Raw genomic sequence first — 24,907 nt, forward strand, 5'->3', positions numbered from 1 at the left:
CATTTGACTTTGTAGAGTGGGAAAGCCCACTCCAAAAAACCCTGTCCTGCATCTTAATTGCAACAGGAAAAATAGCCTCCCAGAATTCCTTGTGCCCCACGCCTCACACAACTGGCAACCAAACAGAATTTTCAATACAGGGACTATCCTCCTGGCAATAGAGGCACCTGAAGGAGAAAATTCCCCATCATTCAACTGACTTAGGGAGATGACATTTTCTACCTGAGCCACATTTGTTAAACAGCACACCTACAAACTTACATCATTGTCTTTTAATGACCCCATAATCCCTTGCGGGGTGGAGTCTTGGCAACTGAATGGAACTGAGTGTTTACTGGCCAGATGCCCTTCCTGTCACCAATGCGGAATTATATTCAGCAGATATAATCTCAAAGTCCCCAGAGAGAGAACATCTGTCTCTACCTAGGATCGAACTCACAGCCTCCTGATTGTGAGGCGAGAGCTCCACCTCTAGGCCACTGCACCACTCACCCTCAAACCTACATGATCCTGGCCTAATAGACTGTTAGTTGCTATCTACAGCCAAGCAAAACGTACCCAGCATATTTGAAGATTCGATCAAATTGGTATCCAAGTCAGTCCAATACAGTCTTCTTTTGACATAATCAATCGTTAGGCCATTTGCTCGCCCCACGTTTGGCACTAAAGTGCTGCGTTCACTACCATCCATGGCTGCTCGGTCAATCTTGGGTTTCCCACCCCATTCAGTCCAGTACATGAACCTGAAGACACATCAAATATTCCATGTTTACATCATTAAGATACATAAGCAAATTAGGAACAGAAAAGAAATCCAAATGATAAAATTTAAACTTATCATTCTGAGTAAGATTTCTAAACAGGTTTTAAAGTTTTTTTTTAAAATAATAATAATAAAATTTCATAAAAATAAAGGTCTCTTTTACTTCTTTTGAAGATAAAAATATCTTAAAATATATTTATTTAGAAAATAACATTGTGATGCTATGATGATAACATGGCAGGTGTCAACGATGTCCACAGATATGACATGAAGAACTCCGCTGTTGCATCTTTTTACTATGGGAGGGACTTAATTTTTGTTTACAGAATGGAACTTTTGTACAAGATTATCACTGTTATCTGCTCATTTGTGTAAAACTTTGAATTTTAAACTAATTTGGCACAATTGCACTGGCTGGCCAATTCAGGGGAGCTTTATACAAAAGTAAATAATAAAATAGCTAAGAAAAATAGCAGACGTAAATGGAATTACCCAATTATAAAATCCAGTGCATTATTGTATCCACAGTATTTTATCCTTATTGTGATTTATAGATGTATTTCTGCCCAATTTCATAAACCATCTTAAACTGCTGGGTATCTTACAATACCTATGGAATTTTTAGGGCTGATTTCTCAGACTTCACGAAATAGATTAAAAATTCAATTTAATTGCTTAATATCAAGAATTAAACAAGCGACTCACCCTTCGGCGGGATCGAGGGCCAGCGCCCGAGGGCTGTCAAGATCCTTCCAGACTAGAACTTGGCGATGTTGTCCATCCAATTTTGACACTTCAATACGATTTGTTCCCGTATCTGCCCAGTAGAGATTCTTCCCTAACCAATCCACAGCCATGCCTTCTGGGTAATCCAATCCAAACTCAACCACGTGTTCCAAAGCACTTCCATTCATGAATGCTCTACTAATGGTCTGCAAGAAAGAGAAAGGGCAAGGCGTGAAAACTGAGGTGCCTGTGCTACCTATCAGTATATTTGAGAAGGGATCCAAACAGACAAAGCTCCTTGTCAAATAGAGCTTGATCTCTAATATGATAACTCAGATTTGGGATCCCCCTTTCCTGATTCTCTAGGTCAGGGGTTGGTCTTGGGGGTCTGGCTGTCATGGCCATGGCCATGTGCTCGCAGGCAACTGGGTGGGCGTGGCTAGCTCACCATCACTCGTGTCGGGGGGCGGGTATCCCTGTGGTGGCCTGGGTGGGGGGATCCACTGTCTCCAGAATGGGGGGGGGGGACAACCCTTACTGGCTCCAGGGTGGCCCTGCAGATCTAAGGCTGACCATGTTCCAGCCCAGATGGCTGCCAACAAGTTTTAGCTCAGTGCTCATTCGGCCTGGGCCAGGGCCAAGACACTGGGGGCCAGTACTTTGCTGTTTCCAGGGGCCAGATTTAACCACATTGTGGGCCAGATCTGGCCCGCAGCTCTGGCCCGGTGTCTCAATTGACACCCCTGCTCTAGATGAAAATTGGAGGCTCACTTTAGTCCACATTTAAAAATACTTTTCAACGAATACAATGAGCAGGTATTCCCATATGGCTGGCAATCTGCATAGCCCTTCGTGGCCCAAGTCCAGCCTTCTCTTAGCTGACTCCTTCCAGATAGCCCAGGACTACAATTCCCAGAATTCCCAGACAGCATGTTTTCTGTAGTGGCTATGAATTCTGTCAATTTCATCAGATCACAGTCTGGGGATCGCTATGTTAGGGAAGATGTAGTCTGTTAGGGAGGGAGCTTTGCCTAATAGAGCTGGGTTTTCAACCTCGGCAACTTTAAGCTGCGGGAACCTCAACTCCCAGAATTCCCCAGTCATGTCAGTTAAAGTCATCAAAGGTCAGCACACATAAAGTTGGTAAACCATATGAGGGTATGGCTATTTCTGAGATCCCCTGTGTGTTTGTTGTGGCCCGCTAGCAGAACTGGCAGCAGATTCGGACAGTGAGGAGGTTGGGGAGGAACATGGGCCAGTCCTGGAGTCTGGGGAAGGCTCTGATGAGGGCTCTGTGTCGGAGGCAGAGGAGGCCAGGGCTGTCCAACAGTTATCAGCTGCTTTGGAGTAGGATATCAGTGGGGCAGGAGAACAGCGGGAGCTGTTCCCACTGTGCGCATGCACAGAGCTGCCAGGAGAAGGGAACAGTTAAGGAAGAAGGGCCAACTCGGGAGTAAAGGTACAAGGAGGTGATGAATGGCCCCTCCCAGAGGAAATAAAAGAGGCGCGAAAGGGGAGTGGCGTTTGCAGGAGACAATTAGTTTGCTTAATTAGTTCATGACTCTCTGAGACTCCTTGCCGAATTTTGCAGATATCGGCCTGGCAGCTCTCCGAGCCAGATAAGGTCTGTGACTGTAAATCCTCCTTCGAAAGACTTGGCTGGATGTGAATGAGCAGAATTCACAGTCAATTAATAAAAGGGGGATTTGTCGAGACAAGGAGTTTGCTTCATGCTCTTGGGAAGCAGCCTGGGTCAGAACAGTACTGTAGCAATGAACCACACACACATTTTTGCCTCTTCTTTGGAATGAGACCACTAATAAGCATTAGCAAAGTAAAGGAGGAGCTACAGATAGTCGCTGACTTACCACGGTTCATTTAGTGACTGTTCAAAGTTATAACAGCACTGAAAAAAGTGACATTGAACCTTTTTTCAGTTATGACCTTTCTAGCACACCCATGATCCTGTGGATCAAAATTCAGGCACTTGGCAACTGGTTCACACTTACGACCATTGCTGTGTCCCAAGGTCACATTATCTCCTTTTGTGACCGTCTGACCAACAAAGTCAAGGGGGAAGCCAGATTCACATAACAACCGACTTACTCACTTAACAACTGCAGTGATTCACTTAGCAACTGTGGCAAGAAAGGTCGTAAAATGGGGCAAAGCCCACTGAACAGATGTTTCACTTAACAAAAGAAAATTTGGACTCAGTCGTATGTCGAGGACTACCTGTACTTTGTTTAGAAGAGGAGGGAGAAGAGAAGATTTATTAACATCTCCAACATCTGGACTCTACCTATCTGCTACAAGAACAAAGACTTGGTCTGGTGAGTCCAGCTTGATAAAATGTCCTTCAATTAAGTTTAGTAACCCACTAGAGATATGCTAACCAAGGTCAAGCTATGACCACATTACCTTCAACGAGATGTCTGTCCAATATATGCGGTTGTCAGTCACATCAAAATCCAGGGCAGAGGCTTCCTTGACTCCTGTTAGTGGAATAGCAACATTATTGTTGTTCGTCTCGAGAGAGATTCGCCTGATATCTGCTCTGCGGGAAAACAGCAGGAAGGCCTCTGGGACAATGCAGGTCTTCATGTCACTCAGGAGCTCCAGGCCGATGGGGCAGGCGCAGCGCAATCCTTGGGGCCTGTACAAGCAGAGGTGGCTGCAGCCCCCATTGGATTCTGCACAAGGATTTGTACCTAAGAAAGCAGAAACAAAATCCTGAACGTTGCTAAATCTTTATCATTGCTCCATAGCTGTCAGGTCCAAAGAATGAAGTTACTTCTGAACTGTTTATTGCTGTTCGCCCACAGACAGTATCTTGCCCGACTAAAGCAATTATCTGCAATAACTATAGGTACGCTCCGGGGAAGGATCTATCCCTGTCCTCTTCCTGCCCGCCAAGCTCTGCTGTCTCTTAGCTTCCTGGGAAAGAGCCACTTGCTTCTGCACCTCCAAACCACGTCCCACCATAATAGTTAATGCAGTCTGTTAGAAAATGTGGTAACACTGACTTTCCACTTGCTCCAATACAAATAACGACAGTCCTCGACTTACAACAGTTCATTTAGTGACTGCTGAAAATTACAATGGCATTGAAAAAAAGGCAACATGTCCCATTTTTCAGTTACGACCTTTGCAGCATCCCCATGGTCATATGATCAAAATTCAGATGCTTGGCAACTAGTTCATACTTATAACCATTGCAGTGTCCTGGGGTCATGTGATACTGTAAAATCTCCATTCCCTCCCCTGCAAAATCCCCATTCCCTCCCGATCAGCCGGGACTCGGGAGGCAGAGAATAGATGGGGGCAGGCCCAGTCAGAGGCCGCCCCACCCCAACTCCCAATTTTAGACAGTATTGAAAGGGTCTGTATTGAGAACTTTCACATCCTCATAAATTCCTTATTCTTGTGGTTAGGGTAAATGTTCACAAAATAATCTCTCTGGTTTACGGGAGAGGAGTTAGATGTTTAAGACACTCACCCATGGTTCTGTAGACGTTGGTAGCCTTGAGGCCCATGAGATCAGGCAACTGGTCAATTATGATCTCCCTTTCAGCTGTCCGCTTATGAACCCGCTCAATACTTCTTCTTTGCCAGTCTGTCCAATAAATATAGTCCCCCAGCAGAGTGAAACCAAAGATGTGGGGCAGCTTGTCTTCCACAAGGACTCTTCTGCTGGTTCCGTCTGTTTTCATGACCTTCACAAGTACAAACACACACATACACAAGATGGGTTTGAAAGCTTAAACTCGCCTTCTTGCACAATGCAATTCTTGTCAGACAATGCAGTTCAATGATTCTCAAACTGTAACTCAGAAAATAAACGTGTGCATTTCTGCAAACTTTATTGGCCAAATAATCTCCTTTGATAACATTTCCTGCTACAAATTCCATTACACCTAACTGGAAGCTATTAGACTTCCCATCAGACATGCTATTAAATCTCAGCTCTGCAGTCTGTAAACCACTTAGAGAAGGCTGTATATAAGTCTATATGAAGGGGTATATAAGTCTAAATACTATTGCTATATATATAAGTCTGACTCAGGATCTCAGTCATGGGTATTTTTCTCCAACTCTTTTAAGCCAATGGACTTTGACATGCTATTTTTCCAGCCTTGAATATGGGAGGCCTTTTTTTCAATATTTATTCACAACTCCTTTCTGCACAGAGCAGTGGTGATTACTGTCTTGCCCACTACAGCTACATCTTCCTTGTTGCTTTAGTAATGAAGCAAAATTACCTACGGCAATAAAATAAGTTCGGGGTTATTTGTCTGGGTTTCATATTTCCCATAATTGGGAATTGAGCCAAAACATGTAATTAATCCAAAGCTATTTTTCATATTATATCTGTCCACTTAAAAATGAATTGAGATAGAGTTCCAGGGGAGGTTTGAAGAACTAAAGATGTCTCTCTGAAAGTGGAGCTAACGACCATGACAAAAACCAATTAACTGGTGAATAGACTGATTCCTTGGAAGCTCTCTGGATAAAGAAAGGAAAGGAGATTGCCCATATGTGCTTCGGATGGCAAGGAAGCTGCAGGCCAACAATTTTCTACTTTGGTAAGTGCTGGGAGACAAAGACAGCCAACTTGCTCACAACTACAGAGGAGCCTTTTAAAGGACATGAAGTTAGCAAACCTCACTTTCTAATCACTTTTGGAAACTGCCTGTTAACTTTCCTAAAGCAATTAGAGACCTTCAGAAGAAAAGTTTAACAACTGAAAGAATTTGAAACAAAAAAGAAAAAAACTAAATAAGATTTTGATTTAAATAAGTATATTAAGGGTTCAGATAAATTGGGAACAATGACCTTCCTTTAGCATAAGAGTTTGGCATTGACTATAAAAAATAAATAGCTTCTCATGGGAAATAGATTTATTTTGGCTATGCTGACTCTTGCAAGACATAACAAAGATAAACTACTTTACTGATTTCAGAACCTGGATACTAGAGGAGAGGAAAGTGAAGGAAAAGCAGAAGGAGAAAAAAAAAGCCTGTTTTTAATACCAGTTAAAACTGGGACTTATAAAATGACACAAAATAGAATGACAACAGAAACCTTACCCACTGGTTAACCTCTAGTGGCACAGTGGTTAAAATGTAGTATCGCAGGCTAACTCTGCCCACAGCCTAGAGCTGTGATGGCGAACCTGAGCCTGGCACATGCAGCGTGGCCTGTTCCTCTTCTGGGTTTCTGGCCTTCGTGCATGCGGCAGTGCTGGAAACTAGAAGAGCTGGTCTTCCGTTTTCCAGCATGAGCATGCATGCCGGCCAGCTGATTTGCACATGTGCACCAGTAAGCAGAAGACTAGCTAGCTAGGAAGTTCATTTTCCAGCATGCACATGTCCCCTGGGCAGCTCCTCTTCCGGGTCGCAGCCTAGAGGAGCATGCGAAATGTGCTTGCATGCCCGCTCCCTTTTCGGCATTCGGTGCCAAAAAGACTCAGCCTTCCATTCTTCTGAGGTCAGTAAAATGAGGACCCAGATTGTTGGGGGCAATATGCTGGCATTGTAAACTGTAAACTGTTATAAATTATGGGACTGCTATTATTGTTATTAAAAGAGGCTTTGGAAGAATGGGACCAGAAATTATCAGCTACAGCTTCAACAGTGTTAGTAATGATGTCTGCTTCTATTTGATAGACTATGTCCAAAAGAAAGTACTGAAAGTGGAACTATAAAGCCAAGAGAATGATTTGGAAAAGGACACATTGCTGGATATACAAAAGAACTTTTCTGAAGTTTTAAAAATTAAAAGGGAAATATAAATAGAATCCAAGCGAATGACCTGGAAATGTTTTCTTCTTGGATCTACAAAAGAGGAGGATTAAAACCTTGGAGGAAAAACTGTACCATGGGATAAAGAACTGGAAAAAAAATAAAATACTATGACAATATTTGACCGAATTAAAAATTCAATCTTTAGAAGATTGTTAGAAGTAAAAGGAAGAATTATAAAGTTCTTTTATTTGATTGAGGTTAAAGTAAGACTTTTTTTTTAAAAAAAAAAAGTTCTGCAACCCCTTACGGATTGAAAAATTCACATTTTAGGAATATGCTTACAAATAAGGGATGGGATCTGTTTGTAATCATATTGGGAGTAAAGAATGATTACATTTGTTTATACTTGTGAGAAAGATTGGAAGTCACTTCTTTATACAGCAGTTTTTTCATCCTTTTTTTTGCTTGTACTTTTTATTCTTTCTTTGTCTATTCCCTTTCTCTAAGTTTAGTTTGCACTAGTTTCTACTGTTGTGATAGTAAAAATTCTTACTAAAAACTACAGCTATATATGTATATAAAGAATCAGGACAAATGCAAAAATGTGTCTCCAATATATCTAGAGAAAAATATCCCAATCACAAAACGAGGAAGCCTTGTTGACAAATTCTATTACTTCAATTTTATTTTTCTAAAATGACATCAACCACTAACCTGGATTTAAAACTTTACTGAACTCATAAAAATGATGAATTGTCACTTTTATTATGGCTGGCCCCTTAAAGCATCTGCTTCTTTTGCAAAAACACTCAGGCCAAAAGTATCACTTGGAGAAAGGGTCCAAAATGGGGGTCAGCTCTATTTCAGCCCACATTATAATTCCTACAATTTATTCCAGATGGCAATCAGGAGGACTCCCTCCTGCTCAATTTTTACTATTTATTTTTATAAGGAAAAGAATGAAATTCTCTCCACTTAGCAAACTTAGGGAAAAGAATGAAATTCTCTCCACTTAGCAAACTTTTTTTGTTATGGGATGAGTAACTCCTCAAAACCAGGTAGCACATCCAAGCCCATCTTCCTGTTCCACAAGGTAACAGAGCCACTGCCCTTTAAGTGTGGAGAGCAGCTGCTGGAGAGGCAACCGCAAAGCCATGCTTGAATTCATGCAGTGGTAGAAAAATTTCTTTTTCTGTGTTTAACTGCTGCTTCCTTTCGAACTTCTGGGATGGGTCAAGGAGAGAGACAGTGAGTGGAACCAAACATAATAAGAGAGATTGGATGGGAGGCTGCTGCAGAGAAAGGGAGGAAGGTCACGGCTGGGCTTCCTTCCCTTCAGAGAGCCATCTAACCAAGGAAGTCGAGGTGACAGAGATGGTGCACCTTCCAACCAGATGTTCCTGCTCCAGTTCAGTGGCTTGTTCAGTCATTTATTATCTATGATTTCCTCTTGGAGGAAAGTGCAGACCTGGTATGTTTAATAGATGCTGGCTGAGAAGGGAGCAGGAAATCCCTTTCTCTACTGCCGTCTGCTAAAACAACCTTCCTCAAACTTTCCGGTCCAGGCAACCCGGTCCAGGGGTGGGGGTGGGGCAGAGGGATGGTTTTGGGTGAGGGGCAGGCAAGTTGAGCTACGTGGCCTGGTTGTCAATAGGCCACGGCCTGGTAGTGGCCCACGGCTGGTGCTAAAACACCAGGTTAAAAACTAGCATCTTTCACTTCTTGAGTGTTAAAGAGTTGGAGTAAACAGAGAGATAAGGGACTCTTTCTCTAATAAACTAAAACACTCTCTCATGTCACCATCATCTGATCACAAGATGCTGCAGCCATCATTGCTGCAAGCAGATTGCCAAGCCCCTGAATCGCAAGCATGTGATTTCAGGAATGGTGAGATAATCATAACTTCAAGGATGGGTGAGAAGCCACTTTTCCTAAGGCTGCCTTAATTTCAAACCATTGTTGAACAATGGTTGTAAGTTGAGGATTACATGTATATATAGCTTCTATGTCATTTATAATAGTAACTACTGTATATTATTTATTATATATAAGCTACAAATTGTATATAACAGGGAGCAAACCCCAACTTCCTCACACGAATGATGTAACCTAGTTGGGTAAATGAAGCATCTGTAAGCAATCAACCAGGCTCAGAGAGCACCAAGGACTCCACTATTCAACCCAGAGCTACAGATATTCTCTTTTTTTAAATATCCGAAAGGAAACTTTATTTTTATTTCCAAATATTACACACACTTTCAAAAATTAAAATTCTTAAACTTTTTTCAATAGCTTATGGTCAGTTAGGAGGCAGAAAAGGATATCAGAGACAAATATTTTGAAAAAGCATTTACAAAAATACATTGCACAAAGCCGTATCACATTTTCCTTAACAATAAGTTAGTGTTATGCAAAACAAGCAAACAAACCCTGCCCTTCCCTATTTGGATTTATACAGGATAATTTGGAATCATTCCCTTAAAACTGCTAACAGGTTTTACTAAGCTTTTCTCAATAGCCACTAGTTCTACTGCAAGCTAAACTCAGCTGAACAAGTGGTATTCAAGAATAAAACTTGCTTTTATAATTATTTGAGGATTCTTGTGCAACATATGAAAAAATAAATAATCAGCATGTCTTTTTTTCTGAAATCAATGTTTGCATTTCAAAAACCCAGGACAGATATTCTCTTTTATTGGATTCTCTCACCATATGCAGAACTTAATACACTTTTTAAAATTGACATATATTGGATTTATAGCCATATTCCTTTATTTTCGTGGGCTCCGAGATCATCGCAGATGGGGACAACAGCCAAGAAATTAAAAGACGCTTGCTCCTGGGGAGGAAGGCTATGGCAAATCTAGACAGCATACTAAAAAGCAGAGACATCACCCTGCCAACAAAAGGGCATATAGTCAAGACTATGGTTTTCTCACTTGCAATGTATGGCTGTGAAAGCTGGACCGTAAGAAAGGCTGAGCGCCAAAGAATTGTGGCCTTGCCTTTGAACTATGATGCTGGAGAAGACTCCTGTGAGTCCCTTGGACTGCAAGGCGATCAAACCAGTCAGTCCTAGAGGAGATCAACCCTGACTGCTCTTGCCAGATCCTGAAGATGAAACTCAAATACTTTGGCCACCTAATGAGGGTTTAGGGTTTATTAACATTTATAGGCCGCCCTTTTCCCTGAGGGGACTCAGGGCGGCTTACATAGGATCAGGGGAGGGTAATACAAACAGTGACGTAAACAAACATAGAGTAAAATAATAAGCAACATTCATTCATCATTCGGGAGGGGCGATTATCTTTGTCCCCAGGCCTGACGGGCTAGCCAGGTCTTAAGGGCTATGCGGAAGGCCTGGACGGTGGTAAGGGTACGAATCTCCACGGGGAGTTCGTTCCAAAGGGTCGGAGCTACTACCGAAAAGGCCCTCCTCCTTGTGGTTGCCAGCCGGCACTGGCTGGCAGAAGGGATTCGGAGGAGGCCCAATCTATGAGATCTAATTGGTCGCAGGGAGGTAATTGGCAGAAGGCGGTCTCTCAAGTAATGAGAAGGAAGGACTAATGCTGGGAAAGATTGAGGGCAGAAGAAGGGGAGGACAGGTGGCTGGGTGGAGTCACTGAAACAGTCGGTGAGCTTAAATGGACTCCAGAGGATGGGAGAGATCAGAAAGGCCCAGAGGAACATTGTCCATGGGGTCGCAATGGGTCGGACCTGACTTTGCAACTAATAACAACAACAAGCCATATTCCTTATTTAAATATACAAGGGTGTGTGTGGGAGATAAGAGTCTTATTATTCTACTATGCAGAGGAAAAGATGGCCCATAGGAACGACACCACAAGCAGACCCGTTCCTTGGATGCCAACCAATGTTGGCCAGCTTCCATCTTTAGTTACTATAAAAGGATTTGTCTCTCACCTAGCAAGCATCAATCCCAAGGAAAGATGAGAAGGAAATGCCAATATTTCAAGATGGCTGACAAGTCAGTAATATGTCTGCAGGCTACTTCGGCTAAGTAATTCTGGAGAAGAACAGAAGTGATGATCAAGCTGTTTCACCCATTCAAGGTGACCAAGTACACAGTACTTGGTCCTTCAATCCTATCACAGTAAGTCCTTCAGTTACAAAGACCCCCGCTTTTAGATGGAAACACAGTTTAAATTCCCAAGTAAGGAATATTGATTTACGAACAGAAAGTGAGAACAGGCTGCAAGTAACAGCTGCTTGTTCTTTTCCTGACTCTTGAGACTGTATTTCATATTCCTTAAATAGAGGTCCTGTGTAGGAAAATTCCTGGCTCCTCACAAGAGTATTTGAGAAGAAGAGAAAACGAGGCAGAGAAGAACATTTCAATGCAATTCAATACATCGGTGCCAAAAACCCTACATTGTCAATAGCTTTATACGGTAAGGCTTCTTCTCAAAGAAGAGAAGCCAGAACGTCTGTAGACAAGAAGCTCATCTAAATTTCAGCCACTCTTTTTAACCCTTGGAGCTGAATTTAACCATAGCATAGATGGATTTCATAATCTAAGATGGCTCTTAACTACAAGGATAAACACAACAACACAAAACATATGTGGCTTCCCACATCACACGCTAGTGACCAAGCTCCAGGCGCACAGATGTCCTGCTTCAGAAGATATTAGCAAGCAAACATGCCAATTCAGATTTGCAGGGCAACAGATGTACAAAAACACTGAATTGCTCTTGAAGTCATACGTCTCTTTTAAAAAAAATAACCTGCCAATCAATTTTCAAGTAATGCCAATCTTTTTTTTTTTTTTTTTTTGGCTGCTTCTGAATGGCTTTACTGAAATTATATTTTTTTTCCCTCATAGCCTCTCATGCAAGGTTCAGCTCCATAAAGCATTAACATGGATTGATGAATCCCAATTACCCGGAAACCCGACCCCGAAGTGGGTCAAAAAAGTCACTATGGTAGCCAAGACCAAACCCCTGCGTTTTTCATGTGTGGTTGCCATCATGATTTTTTAAAACTCACCTTGACCTCTATAGATGCCCCTGCAGGGCAATCGATACTTCTGCTTATTTATTGGTTTACTTATTTTAATTACCTCCTCCCGACTTTGGGCAGTTTACAACCAACAACCAACTTATTAAGAGAAAACACCACAAACCAGAACAGCAAAGGACAGAAACAAAACAAAATGGAAACAAAACTTCCTTCTTCCTTCAATATTCAAAAATTTTCGCTTTATGGGTAAACCAACACAGAAAAAACAACCGGGTGATAAAAGCTACTGAAGATTTCCAGAGCCCTCCAACTCTGCTTTTTTTATATATATATAAAAAGAAAATTCATGGAGAATCTCTCTCTTTAATTAGCAATGATCGGCTATTATGAAACACTGAATTCCTGACCAAATAATTAGAAGTGAAATCTAAATGCAGAGATTTTGGCCCAGGCGCACCCCATCACAAACTCGGTTTCCCTCCGTTACCAAAGTTTAGCCATGATCGCCATCCCCCTTACTTGAAACCTTCACGGGATTCTTCTTCCAGAAATCTTTGCATGAATAGATCGCAGGAATTGTTTTAAGTTCGACACTGCCTCTGTGCATTTTTTTAAAGCTTCAAGGAGAGCTCCTCAGAAATTTGGCCGTAAGTTGAGAGCTATCTATATTGTGAAGGTTCAGTTTGCCTTTTCTCCATAATAGATGGAATTATTTTTTTGCATCTGCTTTCCCTGTTCCCAGAAGATATTTTAAAGACCTATACAAAATTTTAATCTTTAGCAATTGTCGTAGGCATTACTACTTTTAGTAAATCTTACTAGACTGACTGTAAAGCAAATGCACATTTAGAGTATTAGCATTATATTCTGCCTGGAAACAGACTTTAAAATGTTTTGCGAAAGGGCTGTGAAATTAGGGCCTCAGGCACACACGCTGTATCAAAATTCATTAGGATGTGTTGGAATGGTTTGACCGGCATAGAATTACAGTAAGCAGCAAGTTGGAGAGATCTGTTTCGTCTGCATTCTTCCCTCATTGCACATACCCTGGCACTTGGTCAATTTCTCCAAGCCTCATTTCTCTCTTAGAAAAGTGGTGCAAAGGGAAGGAGGAACCGAGCAACGAGTCTAAAGCATGATAAAGCTGTGATAAAGCTGCCTTTTAGAAAAGAAACAAACCACAAAGGTTAGGATAATGGGTTTGTTCCCCCCCCCCAAATTCCTGTGGAGGAAAGGAACGAAGCATGCTTTCCAAAAAATACATCTGGAACCTTCTCCTGGTTTGGACTCTTAGCGTTGGAAAAAGGAGATGATTTTATTCCATACCATAAAAATGGATCAGACCAGCGGTCACCAACTGGTGGTGTGTGAGAAAATGTTGGTGGTCTGCAGAAAAATTATTTGCATTTTTTAATATTCCACTAAATCAGGGGTTCTCAAACTACGGCCCCTGGGCCAGATATGTGCAATGAACGCTTGTGTTGCTGCAGAGAGTCTCCCCCTTCAGGGTCTTTCTGTGTGGGTCGGAGGGGGGCAGAAATTCCAACTTAGGGTCTGCGTCCGCCTCCTGGTGAGGGGCTTTGGGCGAAGGCTGGAGGGAAGTGCCGCTGGTGGTGAAGAGCTGGAGAGCCTTGTTCCAGTGGGACTCCATTATGGTCTGGAACTGGCTGAGCATCTCAGCCTGCTAAGCCTCCAGGCACCAGTACCTGGCCTCGTATTCCTACAGATCTTCCCGCTGCTTGGAGAGCCTATGCTCGTAATCCTCAGTGAGGTGCTTCTGCTGAGCCTCTTTCTCAGTCAGATCCAATTTGAACTGAGCTGTTTTGCCAACTCTTTCTCATGGTGGCTGCTTAGTTCCAGCAACAGCTTCCTGTTGGGACCCTAAGGAGCCCGGGTGGGCAGGCGAGGAATGGCTGGGAGGGGAAGGGCGAATAGAGGCCGATGAGGCACCCCTTGAAGTGACATCAAGTTGGCCACGCTCACCCAGTCATATGACCACCTAGCCAGTCATTAGGCAGATCATATTAGTGGTCCGTGGGATTTAAAATTATGAATTTAGTGGTCTCTGAGGTCCGAAAGGATCAGACAATGGTTAATGTTTTGGAGGTGGGAAAAGGCTGCTCCAAAGCTCAACACAGTGTGTGTTAGGGTGTTTTTTTTTAACCTTCACTGAATAAAAAATACGAAGATCGAAATTAAAACTCCCGGAGACCCAGCTAAAAGGATGCAGACTGTTTAGACAATGAGTCCATCAGTGCTGGATGTTTTGAATAGAATCCTCATTTTAAGACTGGCCGTGTTGGTGATTTCATGCCCGCCCCGCCCCCTCCAATTTCATCTCCGGGCAGAAAATAAACATGTAATCCCAAACGAGCGAAGCAGATCATGCATTTTTAACCTCGTGGCATGACAGGGAAAGAAAGGAAGCCAGTGAGGAATTGTCTCCGTTCCTAAACAGCCAACCGATTCAACAGACGTTTTATAGGTGGAGAAAATTGATTGAGATAAAGAAGGAAGCCCCAAACCGCAGACTTCCCCCTTCTTCTCCGCCCCACTCAGCTGCAGGCTGCAAGATAAATAGGGAACAAAGGTTCCTGCTGAGACCCCTGCCAATATTCATTAGTCCCTGTGGAGGCTTTATTATCTGGGGAACAGCCACAGTGCAACATGAATCAGCAACCTTGGGGGGGGGGGGGGGGAAACCGCATAAGCATGTGGAAGACACAAGGGGGGGGGGATCTAAGATACAACATTTGCAAGAGCCCTGATTCTTTTCCTTTATTCTACAAAACTGTCACCTGAGAAAGGCTGCTTGAGAAAAAGAAAAAATATACACGCATACACGTTTTCAATTGGAAGCCGTAAGAGCTGATGTCATTTTACGCGCCGCAAAATGTTTGTGTCTTTGTTCTTTGACTTACAACAGTTTGTTTCGTGGGCATCCAAAGTTACAACGGCACTGGGGGGGAAAAAGCGACTTGAGACCGGTTTTCACACTTACAACCGTTGCAGCATCCCCATGGTCTGCAATATGAAATTACATCCCAGAGGGTGATCTAATCACAATTTGAGATCTTTCCGGCCAGTTGCTGACAAGCAAAGTCAATGGGTTGAGCTGGATGTGGTTAGTGATTCACTTCATGATTCACTTAACAATCATGGAAAAAAGGATTAAAATTGGACACAATTCGCTTAACAATTGCCTTTCTTAACAACTGAAATTCTGGTTCCCAATTCTGGTTGCAATTAGAGGATTATCTCTAGGAAGCTGCTGTCCAAATTACTGGGGAAAAAAATAGATCTTGAGGAGGTCTCCCAAGCAGAATCTCTCAACCTTGGCAACTTTAAGCAATGTGGACCTCAAAATCCAGAATTCCCCTGCTCCAGAGACCGACTTAAGATAAAAGTTCCAGGGATTCTTAAAGATCTACTCTCACTCTTCCTTTGCCCTATAGCAGGAATCGCCAATCTTGGCAAGATTAAGACTTGTGGATTTCAACTCCCCAAATTCCTCAGCCAGTCAAGGGTTTGAGACCCCCCCCCCCACCCTAGAAGAATTAACGGAGCTATCCACTGATATGGTAAAAGGAGCTTTAGGAAGTTAAAACCCACCCCCTCCTAGAAAATGAAATATTTTAGGAAATATTAAAAGGACAGAATATTTCTCCCTAAAAGGGAGGCAGAAACCCAGCCCCGCCCTCCACCCCCACCTTTGTCAATGGGTCATTAAGGCCTGAACCAGTCTATTCTACATAACAAAGATCTATCTCCTTCAGGCAGAGCCTTAATAAGAATCCCAAACCATGGACTCAAACCATGTGGTCCAGCTTGCCTCTAGAAGTTGTGAATGCCCCAACACTGGAAGTCTTTAAGAAGATGTTGGATAGCGGTATAGAGTTTCCTGCCTAGGCAGGGGGTTGGACTAGAAGACCTCCAAGGTTCCTTCCACCTCTGCTATTGTATTGTATTGTCCATCATCAATAACACTTCTTTCCAAGCAACTTCCATGAATCCAGTATCTTTTTCCCCACTTGAAACTGAACCCAGAAGGACATTTCTTCCAACAGAGCAATGTTTTTCTTTTCTTTTCTCAGACTTCTGAAGGAGCATGTTTGTGTGTATAGTACATTTTATTTCAGAGAAGCTTTGCCGAAATCTGCTGAAAAGATCTGCAAGTCAAATACAAAGCTGCTAAGCTGAGAAGTTGGAACCTAAGCTATTAAAAAATTGTGCAGCTGTGGTAGCAGCTGAAAACTAGGGACTTCCAACATTGGTGGCATTATTCAGCAGTTTCCTCAGGATTGTTCATAAACCATTAGGACTCCTCATCTTTCATAGATGATTCAATGGGCAGCACCAGGAAAGTTAGATCATGACTGGAGAACATCAGCAGATTATATGAATATGTAAATCCAACCATCATTGATTCTGATTCTAACATCTGTTTACTCGTAACCGATGCTATCTATTTGTTTCTCATCAGGAACATAAGCTGAGCCACTGACACAAATAGCACATCTCAAGGAAGTACTTTAGATTTTGGACTAAGGAAGAGAAATGGAAACAACAAACCTCAATTTTGTCTGTTTTGGCATCTCCCCAGTATATCATGTTTTCAATGTAATCCAGTGCCAATCCATTGGGCCAACCAAGTGAGGTATTCACCAGTACAACTCGGTCAGAACCATCTAAAGCAGCCCTCTCAATCTTTGGAACCTCTCCCCAGTCGGTCCAGTACATGTAGCTAAAAGGAAAAGGGTAAGATGGAATAAAACAGGGACTGCAAAAACCATGTAGTAGTATTCATTAGAGACAAAACTGTGCTAAACTTTGGCAATGGCCTATACTTTCTGCAGTTTTAAATTATTTTGACTTAAAACATATCTGCAAAATTGTCTGGTTGAACTCCCGTGACAATCTGCCATATAATTCTCATAAATGAGTACTTCGTGGACATGGAACATATACAATCTCCCCCCCCCCCCCTTTCTTTCGTCAATCCTGAACGATTCTCAGAAACTGCCTGGACATGTCTGCAGTTTTCTTGGCAAGGTTGTTCAGAAGCAGTTTTCCATTGCCTCCTTCCTAGGACTGAGAGAGAATGACTGGCCCAAGGTCAGACAGCTGGTCTCGTGTCCAAGGTGGTATTGGAACGTATGGTCTCCTGGTTCCTAGCCAGGTGCCTTCAATACTACACCACCACTAGAGCCGAGGTGACACAGTGGTTAGAGTGCAGTACTACAGGCTACTTCAGCTGACTGCTAGCTGCAGTTTGGCAGTTCAAATCTCACTGGCTCAAGGTTGGCTCAGCCTTCCATCCTTCCGAGGTGGGTAAAATGGGGACCCAGATTGTTGGGGACAATAGGCTGACTTTGTAAACCGCTTAGAGAGGGCTGTAAAAACACTGTGAAGCGGTATATAAGTCTAAGTGCTATTGCTATACCAAGCTGGATCTTGTCCAACATTAGGTCAGCCTCTCTATTTGCTGGGGAAATATTCCCAAGGACCATTATTCTTTCCCCCCTTTTCTAAAAGTGTAAGGGTGATTAGAAAGACATCATAAAAGCTAATGTTTTAAAGAGGTGGATCCACCAAGTTGCAGATCTGTGAGGGAGCTAAAATGTTTTACACCCTATTACTCATGGGCTACAAAAAAAAAGACTAACGCAAATGGGAAGCAATGTAAAACTGCCTCAGTTCACTATTTTAAGGAAGGGGGGGGAAAGATCAGTATTCAAACAGGTTCACAATAGCTCATAACAGGCAACTCGGAAAATGTGTAATGATGCACTGTGGGGGATCCCTGGGGTGACAATGCGGAGGATCAAGCAGATGGGCTGCACTTTTTTTTTTTTTTTACTTTATTACGGTTTCAACCAATCTCCTGCAGCCTGGTCGGTAGCCTAGGAAATCCTTGTAGAAATTTCAGCCGCTTTTAAAGGGGGCCTTATATTCCAGGCTAATCTTCAGTTTAAAATCTAAATTTCTCATTATAGTTTCACACTGTAAATCAAATCTCATTTTGGAGGAAAAGAGCAGATGAACCAGACATGTTCTTTGGAACTATAGCTATTCTAAAACAAGCTAGACAGCTCCTATTGGTCCCAAATAATCCTAATTTAAGCACTCTGGAACTGAGAGCCACCACCAGAAATTATTCATGGTCAGTAAGTAAGGGAGATTCATATTCCTAAATCAGGGAAAGCAAGTATTTTTGACTTAGGAGAATATGGTATTTCTTAATTTTTTAAAGAACCTTCATAATAAAAATATGGGCCTTACCCGGTCATAGGATTCAAAACTATAGCTCTCGGCTCTTCCAGGTTTTCTGAGATTAAGATCTTCCTCATAGTCCCATTAAGCCGTGTGATTTCGATGCGGTCTGTCCCCGTATCCGTCCAGTAAAGATTTCGGGCCACCCAATCTACAGCAATGCCATCCGGGTGTGCAATTTGTGCCTGTACAACAAACTGGCTAGCCGAGCCGTCAAGGAACGAACGCCTGATGGCTCTCACTTCATCATCTGTCCAATAAATGTACCCTTCCACGGGGTCATAGTCAATGGCAATGGCGTGACGAATGTCTTCCAACTGCAGCACAATATCCGTGAAATCTGGAGTGTCCAAGGAGATCCGTCTCAAATCGGTCCTTCGGGCCAGCAGTAGCAACTCCATGGCTCCTGTATAGACAAAACCCAATGACTTAAAATTAAAATCACTTCTGCGGTTACCTGCCTCTTTGTTGAAAACATACAGGAATGTCATGGTTATTTAGATCCCAGTGACATCACGCATAGCCAATGACTGACCCACCACCAGTGAATGAGTCCAGCAGCAGGGAAATGTTAGCAAAGAAAGGAATGAAGCCATTAACCTTTGCAAGGTGGGTTTGGTGGGAGAAAGAGCTCAATCTTTCCTACGAAGGAAGGCAAATTGAATTGTTGGTCAAGCAGATACAAAAGTAGCCAGGGAAGTGATTGAAGCCTGAGAAATGGCCCTCTTGTTAGTCAACAGGACTGCTGATTTATCAGGTACTTAGAAGCCCAGAACTGGCAGCGCAAGGAAACCTTAGCCATCTGCACACCTATCGATCAATCAATAGGAAGCCACACCCAACCATATAAATACAACACATAGAATAGCCCAAATCACACATTCCAGTGTAGAGAAGTTCATTTCATTTATTGGTTTTGTATGCCGCCCACTCCCGAAGGACTCCGGGCAGCTTACAATAAAACAGGGAAAGGGGATAAATAAGACAATACAAGACAATACAACAATTTAAAATACGACAACATTCACAGATGAAGTGGGGCTGGATACTTCAACAGCCACCAGCCTGCCGGAACAGCCAGGACTTGGTAGCTTTATGGAAGGCCGGGAGGGTAGTAAGGGTCCGGATTTCCACGGGGAGCTCGTTCCAGAGGGCTGGAGCTGCAACAGAGAAGGCTCTCCCCCGGGGGTTCGCCAGCCGGCATTGGCTGGCAGATGGAATCCAGAGGAGGCCAAGTCTGTGCGATCGAATCGGTCTTTGGGAGGTAATTGGCAGGAGGTGGTCTCTCAGGTACCCAGGTCCGATGCCATGAAGGGTTTTATAAGTAACGACTAGCACCTTGAAGCGTGTCCAGAGCCCAATGGGTAGCCAGTGCAGCTCGCGGAGGATAGGTGTAACGTGGGTGTACCTAGGTGCACCCACAATCGCTCGCGCGGCTGCGTTCTGGACTAACTGAAGTCTTCGAACACTCTTCAAGAGCAGCCCCATGTAGAGTGCGTTACAGTAAGTTCCCTGAGGATGGGCTCTAGCATGAGTCCAAAAACTCGGAAGACAAAACCTCTGGTCCCGGTGACTGACCCAGATTGGATCGTCACTATTTCCTCCTTCTAGCCATCTCTAGACTCTGGACTCCCCCCCCCCACCTTGCCATCAACAGTTTATGAGCCATGGTGGCGCAGTGGTTAGAGTGCAGTACTGCAGGCTCCTTCTGCTGACTGCCGGCTATCTGCAATTTGGCAGTTTGAATCTCACTTAACTCAAGGTTGACTCAGCCTTCCATCCTTCCAAGGTGGGTCAAATGAGGATCCAGATTGTTGGGGGCAAGAGGCTGACTCTGTAAACTGCTTAGAGAGGGCTGTAAAGCACTGTGAAGCAGTATATAAGTCTGCTATTGCTATTAAGAACAGACTTCTGAACTCATCATTTTGATCAGCTTAGAAATGGAAAGAGATGTCTGGTAGATACTCCAGCTGAGCCATTTCTCAAACTGATCAATGGGCCTTTAGAAGCAGATGCCTGGTGTCCCAATACTAAGGACACTGGGGTGCCAGCAATCATTCCTAAGAGGAAGGAAACAGGGAGCAATTTCTCCCTCTCCCATCCTGCAGCCCTGCTCAGAACAAATGCTTTTCTGTGGTGGAATATCAGCAACTTGAAACCGCTTGGGAGGGGGGAGCTTTCCCTCTGCTTCTTCCCAGACACATCACCAAAGTTTGTGCTCTGCTGGGCAGTAACCCTGATCGAGGCAGGCAATAAATCTGCATGAACAGCAACATGGGGGAATTCACAGATGTGCCCCCCCCACCTTCCAATTGCATCAGCTTTCAACTGAAAATGTTGACCATCCCTAACTTTTAGGCAATAGCCTATCACCCATGTGGGGGGAGTGGGGGAAAGCCTCTGCGGTTCCCTTTTTAGGAATTAAAAGTTGATTTCATTTTCACTGCCTGCCAACAAAAGTGCGTATAGTCAACGCTACAGTTGCAATGGATGGCTGTGAAAGTTGGACCATAAGGAAGGCTGAGCGCCAAAGAATGGAGGCCTTTGAACTCTGGTGCTGGAGAAGACTCCTGCGAGTCCCTTGGACTGCAAGGCGGTCAAACTGATTAAACAGATGATGCCAAGGATGTGCATAATATCCTGGCTGTTCTTTCAAAAGCCAAACCGACGGATTCTTCAGTCGAGACTGTATCATACAGAAGGGTGGGGGTGGGGGGGAGCCACAGCCACATATGAACGGCATGACCAATATCAGGGAGTGTTTTTACACACCACAAACATCTCTAAGATAACTGTGTAAGCCACTATAAGAACATCTTACTAGCAGCCCTATTTTTTTCTTCTCTCTCTACATTGGCTGGCTCTTGCTCTCTAGGATTATTTTGGCACTAAGTAGTAGCAAACAGAGTTTTTGGTCCACATTCACGATTAAGAGGTTGTTTCTAAAGCAGGCAGCCACTGAACTTAAGTGGCCAGACAGTGCTATCAGCTATAAAAGTCACTTAGCCACAGATTTAATTTTATGCAATTTCCTAAAAAAAAGTTTTCCCTAAAGATTTTTGGAATTGCTGGAAACAGGAAGCAAAGGGCAACTGGGCCTTCAAGGAGTGAATTAAAAATGAGAGCCTTACAAAAAGGTTTCTCTCTGCTATAAATTGAGAGGACTCCCTGCCTCCCTGAAAAATTAGTCGTCATGGAAACTACACTAGTGAGGTCAGACAGATTTCACCTTTGCTGCACAGATTCTCCATCAGGGCCAAGTAGTATAAATGTTATAAATTCCACACAGTATTCTACACAAGTTGCAGGGGGGGAAAAGTTTGACTAGAAGAGAGCCTGCGTGGTTTGAATTATTACTGTGTTAAAGAGAAAATGCCTTTTTCAAATCCTGCTTCATCAAACTTAGATAAGAGAGATATTTTTTTAAATTACTAATTTTGGCCAATTCATCACCTATGGCCATTGCTAGTCAGGGAAAATTACCATGGGCATTCATACCACTATTAGGAGCCAATCTGGTTTAATGCTTGAGGCTGTGATGGCGAACCTCTAGCACGCGTGCCACAGATGGCACGCAGAGACATATTTGCTGGCACGCCAGCTGTCAGCATGCATGCGCTGGCCAGCTGATTTTTCGCCCTTCCGGAGGGCCGGGAGACACCGTTTTTACCCTTCCCAGGTTCCGGAGGCTTCCCTGAAGCCTCGGGAGGGTGAAAACGGCCTCCCCCGGCCCCCCAGAAACAGATCGTTTCTGAACTTCCAGTTGGCCCATTGGGCCGTTTTTCGCCCTCCCCAGCCTCCGGAGGCTTTCCTGAAGTGGTGGAGGAAAATGGGGAGGGCAAAAAATGGCCCCAATGGGCCAACCAGAAGTTCGGAAATGATCCACTTCCGGAGGACCTGCGGGGGAGGGGAGGCCGTTTTTGCCCTCCCCAAGCTTCCGGAAAGCCCCCGGAGCCTGGGGAGGGGTTGCTTGCGCATGCACAAGGGGGAAGGGGTTGCATGCACATGCGCACTGGGGGGGTCGCAAGGGCATGCGCAGGTGGGTGGCGAGGATTTAATTGGTGCGGGCACATGTGCAATTTTGGCATGCCATAAAGGTTCGCTATCACTGGCTTAAGTCATCAGGTTAGAAACCAGAAGGATATGAGTTCTAGTCCTGCCTTAGTCATGAAAGCCAACTGGGTGACCTTGGGCTAGTCACTCAATCTCAAGCCCACCCCACCCCACAAGGTTGTTGCTGTGGGGAAAATAGGAAGAAAAGGAGTATTAGTGTAATGACTCCCCCTGATGCTTCCCCAGATAACTCTTCAGATGTCAGCTGGGGGGGAGGGAGGATGAACCAGTTCCTGGCATGTTAGGAGGGGAGTTGGTCAATGCTCTAAGTAACCATCAGAGAGTGGTTTGGCTGAAACACAGCTGCAACAGGGCAGCCCAGGTGGGGTAAGCATGCAGCTGCAATCGGTGAGGGATGAGGAAGAGGAACTGCCTTCTGCAACTAATCCAAGAACATGTAGGGGCAGAGAAAAGGTCAAAGCAGAGAAGGTCAGCCACATTACTTGCGAAGAGGCAGCCTTGCCCTTCTTGATGGGCTGCATCAAAAACTGGCTATTTAGCACAGCAGAAAGAGGGGAGCGATGCTGGGAATAACGTGTTCATTCCCTAGCTGTGTGTTTTTTAGTTGTTGTGATTCCTGACTTGCTTTGGATTGACACTGCCACTTGATATGTGCCCCACCAACCCTCTTGTGTTGTGGATTTAATTTTGCCTGGTGGTTTTATTTTGATTGGAAAACTTCCAAGTGCCTTGTGGACTCATTGGCCATTGCTCTGTGGACTAGCATTGGTCTGCTGGTGGCTGGACTTAATTGGGATATTTCTGGTTTTTTGGTGACGGGAACTGCTGGGGCATATTAATAAACCCACTAAACCACGGTTATGTGTATGTATGAGTGAGCGGCTCAGCACAATTACGTATAGCAATAGCACTTAGACTTATATACAGCTTCACAATGCTTTTACAGCTCTCTCTAAGCGGTTTACAAAGTCAGTCTATTGCCCCCAACAATCTGGCTCCTCATTTTACCCACCTCAGGAGGATGGAAGGCTGAGTCAACCTTGAGCTGGTGAGTTTTGATCTGGCAAACTGCTGGCAGTCGGTGATCAGCAGAAGTAGCCTGCAGTACTGCACTCTAACCACAGCGCCACCGCAGCTCCTACATGTTTGCCACCTTGAGTTTTCTTACAAAAGAATAATAAAGGCGGGATATAAATTAAATAAACATTAAATCTTCCAGTTGGACTACTCTGGTGGCAGGTGTATTGTGATGCATGTAAAAAAGGTGGGTGGGGCTTTCATCGCCTGATCGCAACCATCTCCCTGATTGTTTTGACCCCCTGCTTAGTGCTTATGCCCAACTTACCATCTTTGCAAGTCTTCTTATTCTCAAGGAGTTGCACGCCTGTGGGACAGGCACACTGATAAAAGGGCTTGATAGGAGACATCAAACACAGATGGGAACAGCCACCGTTATTATCCCTGCAGGGGTTTGTAGCTGTCAAATACAGAAAGCACAGAGAAGTCTCCCTGTTAGTAGCAAACCTGCCTTATCAAGAGGGGAAAGGGTGAAAGATAAAATGAATATGGGTGCTGAATATCCTCCAAAGCGGTTCAAGGCAGACCCCATTACATGCTGGATCTGAACTGCAGGGGGTGGACATTTATGTACCGTGGATCTGGATATGCGCCGCTGATATTTATGTACAGTGGAACAGAAAGCCCTACTAGAACAGTGTTGTCCGGTGATAACGAACCAGTGGTGGATTGCAAAGCCTTCTCTGTGGGCATGCACATCGTTGCCAGCTACCCTTCTGGCGCCGGCCACTTGGTCTTCACACGTGCTAGTGTGTCAGAAAACGGCCCGAAAAAGCCCCCAAAACAGGCATGTGTGCATGTTCCAGTTTGGGCACTTGGTGCTGAAAAGGTTCACCATAACTGGTTTAGTCCATGAAAAAATTTGCTCTCTCTAGTTTCCTATAAATATAGGCTGAACCACAGCCACCTCTATTCTTGGAGACCAACTAAGAGAGAAGATGCCTTCAAAATGAACAGAAAAGTTTCCTTCAGGAAGGATTCAATAGTCAACAGTGCCACTTGGGAAGAGAGAGTCTCTTGTGCATTTGTGAACAGGTAAACTTTTAATTTTTTTTTCTGGAATGTTCAAATCTTCCAATAAGTAGGGAGAAACTTAAGATGGTCATATTTCTTTATGTGGTTGGTCTATACCCATTTTTCAAATAATCCTAATGATCAAAATTGGGACAAGAATTTATTTCGCTAAGCAACGTGGTTAAGGAAATCGTGCCTAATTTTATAACCTTTCTTTCTTTCTTTTCTTTTTTTGTGGTTGCTATAATTG

General features: G+C 43.7%; 1 protein-coding gene across 2 annotated transcripts in view; it reads right to left on the reverse strand.

Annotated features, from left to right (window-relative positions):
• The window catches only part of LRP6 (LDL receptor related protein 6), an 83,851-nt gene that overhangs the window by 24,418 nt on the left and 34,526 nt on the right, over window positions 1-24,907 (reverse strand). For both annotated transcript variants that reach the window (XM_032220791.1, XM_032220789.1), the window contains exons 5-11: window positions 23,912-24,043; window positions 18,502-18,898; window positions 16,792-16,963; window positions 4,989-5,205; window positions 3,911-4,200; window positions 1,469-1,695; window positions 559-743 (exon numbers count right to left, since the gene is read on the reverse strand). In XM_032220791.1, coding sequence (XP_032076682.1) covers window positions 559-743; window positions 1,469-1,695; window positions 3,911-4,200; window positions 4,989-5,205; window positions 16,792-16,963; window positions 18,502-18,898; window positions 23,912-24,043 — 1,620 coding nt within the window. The remainder of the gene's footprint in view (window positions 1-558; window positions 744-1,468; window positions 1,696-3,910; window positions 4,201-4,988; window positions 5,206-16,791; window positions 16,964-18,501; window positions 18,899-23,911; window positions 24,044-24,907) is intronic.

This window comes from Thamnophis elegans, chromosome 7 (genome assembly GCF_009769535.1).
Source record: "Thamnophis elegans isolate rThaEle1 chromosome 7, rThaEle1.pri, whole genome shotgun sequence".
NCBI classification, from domain to species: Eukaryota; Metazoa; Chordata; class Lepidosauria; order Squamata; family Colubridae; genus Thamnophis; species Thamnophis elegans.